Below are 12,728 nucleotides of genomic sequence, written 5' to 3'. Positions count from 1 at the left end.
CATCACATGTACTTCTAATATTCAGATATACAGCCAAGCATTTTTCCACACAGCTTGACTCCTGAATGTCTGCCAGCTGCATCACCTGGCGCTCACCCCAGAAACAATGTTCAGTTCCAATGCTGGAGGGAAAACTGGCTATGTTGGGGCTCACCGTGAGGTGTATATTTCTCTCCAGCATGATGTGATTTTGACTGTATGTTTTTTGTCGAAAACCAACTTTAGGACCTAACATCCCCTGTAGAATGAGACTCCACAGCAGTCTTGTTGTTTAGAAAACTAGACATCATCAGGGAAGACTACCTTACTTTCTGTCGTCTTTCTATTATATTTTGCTCTGTTGTTTGCATGTGTAGGTCTAGGCTTATGTTGAAGCCCATGTATGTACCCACCAGGAAAATAGATGTACCCGTGTGCAGTATGTATTTTGCTCTACACGTCACAAGCAAGTGAACGTTGCTCCTCCATCCTCTTCTCCAGAGTGCCTACCGCATGTTTACAAACAACACGTGTTTGAAGCACATGATCACCAAAGTCCGGAGGGATACCCACCACTTTGAACGCTACCAGCATAACCGGGACCTTGTGGGATTCCTCAACATGTTCGCAAACAAACAGCTGGAGCTGCCGAGGGGCTGGGAAATGAAACATGATCATCAGGGCAAGGTAAGAGGCGGGAACTATTGTGGGGAAACTGCCGATGGCCTGCGGGCTGCTGTGGCTTTGGCATTTGGCTCTGCTCTTCCCGTGAGGGCTGAAAGCCCTTTGTGAGGTGAACCTTTCCGTTCCATCTCCTGGTTCAAGTGAAACCTGGACGAGCGGATTGTTTGTTACGACACTATTCTGAAGTAGTGTGTGCAGTGGACGGGGATGAGGGCACTGGTTTGGCCCAACACTCGGTTTTGCCTGGACGTTTTTCTACCTGTAATCTCTCACCGTCTTCTGCTGATTAGAGAAGAGATTTCTTAGGCACTGACACTTCCTCCTCCCTCAGCACACAGCCTGTGTCGTCGGTAGTTGAATTAAAGTTGGGGTATTGTTTGGAGAAGGTGGCTAGGAGGTTGCTAAGCAGTCGTACAAAGTGTGTCTTTGTGGCACTGTCTGGGTCTGGGCCTCAGTCTTGTTGGTTCAGACCCCTGCTTTTGTTAGCACATTAAACAAGACTCACAGACTGATGAAGTTAGGATGAGAAATACGTAACTGTGTCGCACAGGCCAGAGTTGCCATGTCTGTACTTCCTTCCTAGACAGATGAACGAGAAAGCAGGGTTATGATCAGGAGATTGTTATGGGAGTGAGAAATCAGAATGAGAAAGTAATTTTTATCAGGTGTTCTTCAGCTAAGATTTTATTTACTAAGTCTTGTTTCACACCTCCTGTGAGCCATGAACTGTTTAAGTCTTTATCTGGTTAAGCTCCTCACAACAGCTCCATCAGGCAGGACTATTATGACTATTGCCTTTTACAGATGAGGAGCCCCAGGTCCAGAGCTGTCTGGGGACTTGCCCGGTGTCACCGAGTGGCAGTGACTGAGCTGTACTCTTACCCCGGTGGTCTGGTTCAAGGGTCACGCTCTTCACCCCAACATGATGCTCTCCAAGTATTGAGGAACCAACCTCAGTTTCCCTGTCTATAAAAAGACTTGAAATACATGACTTTTATGGTGGAAAGGATTAAAATGACATGATATTTAATTATGCTTGGCTCATTCACTCAACAAATATTTATTGAGCACCTATGCAAAACAGATGAGCTACCCAGTTCGTAGAACTGCCATTCCCATGGGAAGAGATGGGCAGTAGACAGATAAGTAAATCATAGCGTGCCAAGAGCTGATGAATACTGTGATTTAAAAGAAAGCAGGGGACGGGGTCTGGAGAAAGACAAGGTTGGAGCTATTTCACACAGGTTTGCCAGGGAAGCCCTCACTGATAAGACTGTCCAGGTGCAGAGACCCGAACGACGTGAGGAGTAAAGCAGCTCAGGCAAAGAGCACTCAAGGCGAATGGAGCGTGTGAAGGACTCAGTAAATGCCATTCTTCCCCAGACTACTCTCTAGCAGTAAGACCTCAGTAGCATCTTATTCATCCTGCACTCAGCCTCGCAATCTTATCTGAGAACCTATAGGCAGTCAAATAGACATTACAAAGTGCATGTGTTTTAACACATGTGAGGAGCCGTGAGACTCTCATTAGAACTAGTGACTTGATTTCTGTAAATCTTTTTAATAAACCTCTAATTCCCAGCCCAGAGAAGATTAGAAGTGGCAAGCGTGAAGTTTAGGATAGATGGAAGAGAATGGATTTGTGATTATGTCCCAGGACCCCGGGTAAAATGACATTGTATCAGAGTCAGGTGGGCATGACAGGGAAGCCTTTCCAGGACACTAGAAAGCTAGAAGGAGGGACACCTGGCACTTCCTGTGCCCTCCCCTCCCAGAGGAGCAGGTCGCATTGCTCCTGTGAGTTTGGTTCAGCAGCTGGAGAGCCCAGAGTTCGTAAACATTCTACTGAATGGAAGGGCGTAGACGGTCCGAGTAAGGACTCTGGAAAACACTGCTGGTGTCATACCTGGGTATAAAAGAGGAGGAGTGTACCAAGCTGTGTTCTCAGCTCTGACCAGATTTTGCCTGCTGTCGTGAAGAGCTGTACTCACTAGAGAACCCGGGTCCAGGGGAAACCCAGGGCCAAGTAATGCTGCCTGTGTTTCTGCTCTGTGGAGAGACTGGCTGAGTCACTTTGTGTCCCTTGCCACAGGGGATGGGGAGCTTATCTTGCACACGTGGGGGAGGAGGGCCCTTTCTGCCAGTCATAACTTGCCAGACACCCTTCAGGAGAGAGCTGCTTATTAATAAGCCGTGGACCTTGAGAAAAGTTTGTTACATTTAGGATACTGTTTAGGATGAGTTACGATGTATTCTTAAGAACAAGTTCTGCCTCAGAGCTTTTATACAAGTTTCGGTAGTTAAACAGCAGTAAGTATTATCTTGGCTCTGTGGGTAACATGGCTATCCACCTTATTCCCTGAGGGTGTTGGACTCATTTAGGGGTTTCGACCTAAGTTGTAGCATTATAAAGAACCCTGACTGTGGGCTGGTAGATAGCTGACCTCACAATCTGCTGGTGGCTTTGCATTTGAATGCTGCTTGTCATGAAAGACAGAGAAATGGATTCTCAGACACACCTGAAAGCTTATCCCTTTAGCCTAATCTCTCTGCTTCGTGCATTAGGACTCTAATAAGATTTTTAGCGAAGCTGGATGCCTTAACTCAAGCAGGTCTGTCTCCCTGGGATCCCGCCTGTCCTTCCTTTACGAACGACTGGCTTCCAGGGAACTAAAATCACTTACAGGAACATTGGGAGAGGCTTGTGCTATGTCTGTATTTGGCTGCGGCTGCTTTTCCTTACACCTTAGAAGTCAGGGTTCCCATCCTCCAGGCACTTAGTAGGTTTTCTTCCAGCCCCGAAATCTTAGCCGCCCCTTTTTTAATGAATTGTTTTGCTTCCAGAACATTTAAAGGGAGTGAACTTTTTTCCACGTAATATAACATCAAAAGCCATTAAATACTACAAAGTTATTTTCCCACATGATGGCTGATTTCTAGAATTGATGTGGAATAAGATGTGCAAATCCTCATCTATGTGAAAAGGAATGATCCTAAGAGGAATGTTCTCAAACTTAGCTCTTCGGGCTTATGCAGTTTGGCTCCATCTTCTCTTCTCAAGTGCAGCATCTTCCTTTCGTGTTTTCATTTGTTTAGTCATTCAGCACTTCTGATTGCCTACTGTGTGCACACCAGTGTAATACCAACAAGAAAGGCTAAGGCTTAATGTAGCGTCTTGTAGTATGGAACATTGACTGTGTGCTAGGCACCTTTGTCAGCACTTAGATTAGTTCCTTTCATGCTCATAGCAGCCTTGTAGATAGCTGCTATTTTTGTCCACATTTTATAGAAGAGGAAACTGAGGCACAGCATGGTTAAGTGAATTGACCAGGGTCCCTCAATCCCTAAGTGATAGAGTTGGATTTGAACCCAGGCAGTCCAGCTCCAGAGCTGCCCTCTTCGCCTGCTTCTCACAAGTGCATAGGGTGAAGGGTTGTCTTCTAGCAATTATCATGGAGGTAGAAGGGCTCTGCAGGATGCTGTGGGCGCCTGTGGTCGGGTCTCATCGTCAAGGAGGTGGGGGCTGCCAGATGCATCATCCAAAGGCAGCATGTTGGGTGGGGTGAGGGCAGCAGGAGTTGCTCTTAGCTTCTCAGCCATAAGTGGTCCGTCTTTTCTTGAATCCCCCACATAAGTTCACTTCTATTGTTTCTTGACATTTGTCCCCATCTGTCTCATGGTATAGTTGATAGCATGTTTTGTCTTCCCAGGCAGATGAGCCCCTTCTCGAGATTTCTTTTACTTATTTTTTAATTACTCACTCTTCCACCCTAGTGCCTTTCACATGGAAGGTTTTCAAAACCAGTTTGATGGATGAATGAAATGTCACCTGTAGTTTCACGGTTATTCAGTCATCTCTGCTTTGGACAAATGACCGAGCTGCCAGGCTCCCTCCCCAGACCTGCTCCCTCCTCCTGTGCTCTCACCAGAAGCAGCTTCTAGATTTGCCCCACTTGACCTCTCATAATGCACTGTTATCTTGGATTTTTTGCATTGCTTGTTTGAACATCGTGGTGATTATGCTGTACTGCACGTTAGCTGTCTTCGTATTTTGGAAGAGACTTTTTGTCTTAGTTATTTAAGGCCAAAGGTTTAAATTGGGTGAGATTTTATAGGATTCTAGAGCCAGTATGCTATTTTGCGGAGTTTTAGGGTGAAAAATATCTTTGACTCACGTAAAAGAAGAGAAATAAAATATTCTTCTACAATTAACCATTAATTAAATAATAAGACCAGAATATCAGGACTTGCTAGATGATGCTGATGATCATGATGAAGACAATGATGGGAATGATGATTCCTGCATTTATTAAACTCATACCTTGTGCCAGGCACTATACTAGGCACTTTTCCATGGATTATCTTATTTACACTTCCTGGCAATTTATGAGGTGGGTATTATTATTGTTATCCATATTTTACTGAAATTTAGAGAAGTTAAATAATACATATTAGCAAGCAAGTGAGAAATCCAGGATGGAAACTCGAGCAGTGTGACTCTTCACTGCTACGCTCTACTGGGAGGGATTGTCTTTGGAAGTGAGAGATACGTTATCATCCTAAAGAAGAAGAGTGCTGGGCCAGATGCTGGGGTTACTGGTATCCTTCAAGGCTGAGTCATACATACGGGTCTCAATTAGATCACAGATGTTCTAGCAGAGGACATGCCACTAGAACCACATACATGACTTCATGCTTAAATAGCACAGAATCCTTATGCTAGGGGCACATAGAATAACAGAAGGGAATGGAGTTCACATATGTTGATGACTTATTAGATGCCAGGCTTTCTGCTAGAGATGTTGTATAAGCTCATTTAACTTTCACAATAATTCTATGGAATTGGTTTTTCTATAGATGAAGAAACCAAGGCTCAAAGAGGTTAAGTGTACAAGGCAACTCAGGTATAAATCCATGTCTCTCTGTATGGAGAGCCTGTACTAATTTTCCCATACAAGGTTAGTCAAGACCTCACTGGCCACTAACCACCTGACTAACTTGGGATACATCATTTAAATTTACTGGATCTGAGTTTCCTTATCTCTACAAACAAATAGGTTGGTCTTTTCATGTGTTTATTGGCCATTTGTATATCTTCCTTGGAAAAATGTGTATTCAAATCTTTTGCCCATCGTTTAATTGGGTTATTTGTGTTTGTATTATTGAGTTGTAAGAGTTCTTTATATATTCTGAATACTAGTCCCTTATCAGAGAGATGCTTTACAAATATTTTCTCCTGTTCTGAGGGTTGTTTTTTCACTGACTTGTTGGTATTGTTTATAGTGCAAAATTTTTAATTTTTATGTAATCCAGTTTATTTGTATTTTCTTTTGTTGCTTGTGCTTTTGGTGTCCTTTCTAAGAAAGCATTATCTAACCCAACATCACAAAGATTTACTCCTGTGTTTTCTTCAAAGTTTAAGCTTTTACAGCTAGGATCCATTTTGAGTTAATTTTTTTGTATGGTGTGACATAGGGGGTTCAACTTCTTTCTTTGCATATGGATATCCAGTTGTCCCAGAACCATTTGTTAAAAAGACTATTCTTTACCATTGATATAACTAATTATTAGAACAATGCAGATCAAAACCACAAGGAGCCACCTTATTGGCCATAAAATACCAAACCCACCTTATTTAGGCCCACCTGATTGGCCATGAAAATACCAAAACAAAACAAATCTGGGAAATAATAAATGTTTAGAAGGATGTGGAGAAATTTGAACCCTCACATATTGCTGATGGGATTTAGAATTGTGTAGTCACTTTGCAAACAGTTTGACAGCTTCTGAAAAATGTTATACAGAGTTGCCACATGATCCAGCAATTCCACAACTGGGTATATACCTACCCAAGAGAAAGGAAAAGATCCTTCCACACAAAAAGTTGTATGCAAATGTTCAGTAGCATTATTCATAATAGCCAAAGGGCAGAAACACCCAAATGTCCGTCAACTGATAAATGGATAAATAAATGGTAGCAGATCTGTACAATGGAATATTATTTGAAGACACGAAGGAATGAAGTACTCATACATCATGGATGAACTTTGAAAATATTTGCTGAGTGAAAGAAACTAGCCACAAACGATCACATGTTGTATCATTCCATTTATATGAAATGCCCAGAATAGGCAAATCTATAGAGATAGAAAGTAGATTGGTGGTTTCCTTGGGTTGGAAGTGGGATAGGGAGTGAATGCTAAATGGATATGGGATTTCTTTTGGGGGAAGAAATGTCCTAAAATTAAATTATGGTGATGGTTGCACAACCCTGTGTATATACTAAAAGACAGTGAATTAGACACTTTAAATGGGTGAATTGTATAGTGTCTGAATTACAGCTCAGTAAACCTGTTTAAAACATTAACAGATTGGATTAGAGGTAGGCCAAGATTCCCTTTTTAACTCCTAGATTCTTTAGATCCTTAATTCTTCAGTCTTGAAGTTTACGTGATATGGTTCCAAACTGGATTTGACATCAAATGTGTAATGCTTTTCTTTCTGCTTTTAATTACATTTGGAAAAGTCTCTTGTTCAGTATTCCACAGAGTGTTTTCATCAGTATTTTGTTTGGGATCTGGGTTACAGTGTTGGTATAAACGTTTTATACTTTTGCAAGAAATACGCATCAGTAGTACTAAAATGTGATGCTTTAAATGCTTCTGGTTTTTGGCTGGGTTTGATCATTAGTATGTGTTCATGGGGATACTATATCTGGAAGATGAATACGGGCTTTAATAAGGAAAACCAAATGTTATTTAACCTGGCAGTCTTTCTTACTTTCTTTCTTTCTTTCTTTCTTTCTTTTTGTGCCATTGTTAATTTGATAAATTTGAGAAAATTATGCTGCAGTGGGATCAGGATTTCTGGGTCCACTGCTATCTGATCTGCCCTCTATGACCTCTAAGTTTTCTCTACACTTAATCTTAGCCAAACAGCCGAGAAGCGATCTCAGTTTTCTCTTACGTGAGGGTTAGGAACACTGTCTTGTCCAGCTCCTGGGGCTGTGGTTAGCATCAACTTAGATAATGGTGGGATTACAAATGGAAGAAAAACAATTAGGATTATAATTACCACAGTTTACTCCGTAATTGACTTATTATTCCTTGATTTATGGTATAGAAGATAGAAGCTGTACAATTACAAACCTCTAGAGGTTTATGACTTGGTTTAGGGAAAGCAAAGGTATGGAATTTTCAAGTACCTACAAAGTAAAATGGAATATTTTATTTTATTTTTATCCAGGAGTACTGCTCACCAGGTGATTGCTACCCAGCTCACGAAAATCTTGATTTGAATGATTAGGTCAAAGCAAGGATCTACACAGAACGATAACTAAAGCGTCTCATCAATTTAGAATTTTATGAAAATGATAAAGATTTGTTGTTAATGGCTGCATCCTTACTGTAATGGGAAATATACAGCGGTTTTATAAAGGATGTACTGTAGGATTAGTATCAGTGTCCCATTCCTCCTTTTAATGAACTGCTGATCTCCTTTCACTGGGATGGTCCAACAGAGTGGTTTTTCACGGTAGACTTCCTCTTGTTGTTCCTGTTCTGTGTTGTCCGTGTTGTCCATGTTTTCTGTGACCACTGCAGGGTAATCTGCCTTCAGATGTTTGCTCCTGCCCTAAAGGTGTACCACAGCCCAGAGGGGTGTCTGTTTCTCTACCATGAGTGCTCTGTTGTTGTGGTCATTCTGGAAGATTTGTTCTCTTGCCTTCAACTCTGGTGGTTACCGTCTCCATCAGCCATGGTCACGAAAGCAGAGTTTTGAAAACATCCTTAGCAAGATAAGTAACTTCCTCCTTAGAACTAGAACTGAAATCAGACCCACACATTTGCACAGAATCTTGCACTTCCTGTGCAAAGCCGCTAAACACTCTGCTCCAGACTGTTTTACCCCGAATGCCTCTCCTTTGCACTGTAACGGGACGTGCACTGTGCGCTGGGTCTGCAAGGGTCCAGTGCAGAATGACTCATTTCTGGCATGGGATACTTGGAAAGTTTTTATAGCAAAGATAGGATTTGAACTGAACCTTGAAGGATGAATAAGATTTTGATAAAAAGAGATTGTGGAGGAGAGGAAATAGGAGGTGGGGAGGAAAAACACCCAAATTAAATGCATGGAAACAGGAATGCACCAGGAGGATGTGTGTAATTCCTATGAAGAAGTGATGGGCAAACTTTGAGTGACTCTATATTAGCTATATAGAGACACACAGACCCACATGCACACACACTTGAAAGCTGATGGTGTCACTTCCAATCCAAAACCTGAGAGGCTCGAGACCCAAGAAGAGCCTATGTTTCAGTCTGAGTCTTAAGGCCGGAAAACACCAATGTCCCAGCTCACTCAGCTGGAAGGAGTTCCCTCTTCTCGGCCTTCTTGTTCCATTCAGGTCTTCAGTTGGCTGGATGAGGCCCACCCGCTTTAGAGAGGGCAATCTGCTTAACTCAGTCTGCTGATGCAAATGTTCATCTCCTCCAGAAACACACTCCAGACACACCCAGAATAATGTCTGGCCAAATGTCTGGGCACCACGTGGTCCAGTAAAGTTGACACACAAAATTAACCATCACATATCAGTCAAGTAAAATCAGTGGAAGCTCCATTGCAGAGGGTTAAGGATAACAGAGAGAATGATGCAAAACGGCATGGATAATGAGAAAAATACTATGAAGTTTGTTATTTCTTAAATTCACATTATGGGCTTATGATGTGGTTTAATTTTTAGAAAAAGTATTGTTTTTTGACTCCTCTTTCAGATGTTAAATATGGAATACTTTTTTTTCCTGCCCCTTTTTTGGTACCCCCTAACAGTATTAATATAGGGTGTTTTTCCCAGATCATTCTTCTTGGGCTTAAATTAGAATATTAAGAAACTTTGAACTTTAAAAGCAATATGTCCTGGCTGGCCCCATGGCTGAGTGGTTAGTTTTGCATGCTCCACTTCCATAGCTCAGGTTTGTGGGTTTGGATCCTGGGCGAGGACCTACACCACTCGTCAGCCATGCTGTGGAGGCATCCCACATACAAAATAGAAGAAGATCGGCACAGGTGTTAGCTCAGAGCTAATCTTCCTCAAGCAAAACAAAAGGAAGATTGGCAACAGATGTTAGCTCAGGGCCAATTTTCCTCATCAAAAATAAAGATACCTCATAAACTTTGTGTCTTTTTAATAAAAATGTAAATTAGTAACCATCTCCTTATTTAAAGTAAAATATCCTTTCCCATAGTTTCCCATAGGTGTTTTTTCCTACAAAAAATCATATGCTGTAATATCTCCCAGCTAAATTGACATCCATATCTGTATCCAAGTTTTGTAACTCAAGGGGTTTGTGACTTTGGGGTCAGATTAGGGGTTTGAGTATGAGAATGGTCCAAATACCCAACTTTGATGACCATGGCAAGTAGCAGTTACGGATATGAGGATAGGTTTTTAGAAAGGAACAAATGTTTGTACCATGACAGTTGCCATGACAGTCAGCCTACTTGGTATTCCCGTTTATTGAACCCTAACAGCCTTTGTGGCTGCAGAAGTTGCCCCAGTGATGGCACACTCTGGTTTCAATCCCACCTGAAGCTGACGACCACACTTCCCAGGGTCAGGTTCATCTCAATGAGTAAAATGCAGCTTCCTATTTGGAGGTCTCAAGTGAATCCCAAAAGTGTGTTAACAGGATAAATTCTCTACTTTGAAAAGTATGTTTTTTTTGTCAATTTGACACAACATTTGTTATTTTTGTGGCAGATCTCTTTAATTGCTTTGAAACGACTAGTGCCTCTTTGTGGTGGTTACCTACTTTAATCACCTCAAGTGACATAGCCATTCAGATAGACGTGGAATTAAACACTAAATTTATAAATAGCACCTGCTTTTTAGAAAATCTCTTGCTAATTTTTAAAGGGGTGAAAAGGTGTTAGATCAAAAAATAACCCACATAAATACACATAGAAGGCAAAAGGAAAGAATCTTTCAGGGCAGCATACCTTTTTGAATGGGAGAATAGAGCAGAGGTTGGTTTTGTGAATGTGTTTCTGAGTAAAATGCTAGACTCATGGAATCCTGAAGGAATCGCTCAAGTATGGAGATGGCTTTGCTTTTTATTTTGTTGTTGTTTGTTTTATTTAAAAAATTATTTTTGGTTTGTTTGGTTTTTTTTTTTTTTTTTTATGAGGAAGATTGTCCCTAAGCTAACATCTGTTCCCATCTTCCTCTATTTTGTATGTGGGACGCTGCCACAGCATGGCTTGATGAGTTGTGTGTAGGTCTGTGTCTGGGATCCAAACCCATGAACCCCAGGCCACTGAAGCAGAGCGCATGAATTTAACTGCTGCACCACCAGGCTGACCTCTGCTTTTTATTTTTATTTTTTTTATTTTTTTTAAAGATTGACACCTGCGCTAACATCTGTGCCAATCTGCTTTTTCTTTTCTCTTTTCTTCTTCCTCTCCCCAAAGCCCCCCAGTACATAGTTGTATATTGTAGTTGTGAGTGCTCTGGTTGTGCCACGTGGGTCGCCACCTCAGCGTGGTCTGATGAGCGGTGCCATGTCCACACCCATGGGCCGCTGAAGCAGAGCATGTGAACTTAACCACTTGGCCATGGGACCGGCCCCCTGCTTTGTATTTTTAAAGTTGTCTTCATGGATGGATCTTTTTTTAAAATATAATATGCTATTTTAAAATTTCATGTCAATGACTTCTGCTCTACCTAAAATGGGCTGATCTGGGTAACTCTATTCTCAGTCTTCCAGAGGGACGTGCTGGTAAATGTTTAACAACCAGCTCTCCAGGGGAGGTGTGGAGGAGGACCAATTTGTAACATTTGCCATTTTCCATGGTGTAAATTCTCCCACCACAGCCAATTTCAGGCCACCAGCATCACTGTTGGCCAGCTCCCGGAATACCTTAAAATTTCACAATCAGCTCTCATGAGCTAGTACAAGCCATCCAGCATACCATCACTGACTCTCCTATTATATTTCCAATGCTTAAATACCGCCACTCCCAACGCATAAAATACCTCTCCTTTAGCTAACATTTTACCTCTAACGGGTTGGGGATATTGTACTTATCCCCATCTACTAATACACCAGCTGTTTCCCTAATTCTAGCTCAAGTACCATGGATTCCTGTTTTCTCTCCTAGCAGCTTTAGTTCTCTGAGCATAAGTCTAACAAAATAGCCTTCTTTAACTTTTTTGTGACTGATATAAATGTCCTGAAATATTTGGGAGCACTCTCTCCCAACTTTGATGAACCAAGTGGTAGAAAGTGTTAGCACAGCTATTTTTTACTTATGATAAACTGTACCATTCAGCCTTTTCCACTTCTACTGTTGGTAAGAGTTCTGTTTAGGATATAACAGAGAGGAAATAACAGCATGTTTATTCCTTATAATTGGGGAATTACTATGGAGGGAGCCAGGAGCTGAGAAGACACTTAATTTTGGAAGGGAGAGAATGTGTGAGTAAATACAACCTTTATAAAAATTAAAGTAGATGACAGTTAACTTTTTTCGAGCATTTCTAAGACTTTGTAGAGTGAAAAGCCAGACGTTAGAACAGATTCAATACAGAGTGCTTCTGACTTATAGATTGTTTTTCTTTCATTGTTTCCATAGCTCTTTAGAGAAGAAAAGATAGACGATCTGGCCTTCTGTCTTTCTGTAGCATAGTTACAAGTGCTTTTTGTTTTGTTTTGTTTACGTGGTTTTTTAACGTGGATTCCTGGTTTGGCCAAATGTTAACTGGAAACAATTTCAAACTTCTGTAACTGAGACTTGTTGAGCCTGAGGTTGGTATTTCTTCACAAATATTGATGGCTCTTTCTTTTCTTAAAATAATAGAAGCTTTAAAAAAAGAAAGAAAGAATTGTGTAAAGAGAAAAGTGTATTTTCTTTGGCCTCACTAAAATACCACTTGGCTCCAACCGGCCCTATTTCCTGCCTCTGACCATGCCCCAGAGCAGTGAAAGGGTAGACGTTCTTAAAATGAGATTTGCCTTTGTGTATTTGCATTCCTTTCAGTTTTTGACTATCTTGTTAGTCTTAGTTGG

The 12,728-nt window shown here is 41.4% G+C and overlaps 1 protein-coding gene across 5 annotated transcripts in view; it reads left to right on the top strand.

The window, feature by feature from the left end:
- HECW2 (HECT, C2 and WW domain containing E3 ubiquitin protein ligase 2) overlaps nucleotides 1-12,728 on the top strand; it is a 374,671-nt gene that overhangs the window by 280,620 nt on the left and 81,323 nt on the right. For all 5 annotated transcript variants that reach the window (XM_023622255.2, XM_070242072.1, XM_070242073.1 and 2 more), the window contains one exon: nucleotides 481-666. In XM_023622255.2, the coding sequence (XP_023478023.1) occupies nucleotides 481-666 (186 nt within the window). The remainder of the gene's footprint in view (nucleotides 1-480; nucleotides 667-12,728) is intronic.

The sequence above is a fragment of the Equus caballus genome, chromosome 18, assembly GCF_041296265.1.
Source record: "Equus caballus isolate H_3958 breed thoroughbred chromosome 18, TB-T2T, whole genome shotgun sequence".
In the NCBI taxonomy this organism is placed as follows: Eukaryota; Metazoa; Chordata; class Mammalia; order Perissodactyla; family Equidae; genus Equus; species Equus caballus.
Note: the sequence above shows the minus strand (reverse complement) of the source record. Positions and strands in the feature narration are given on the sequence as shown.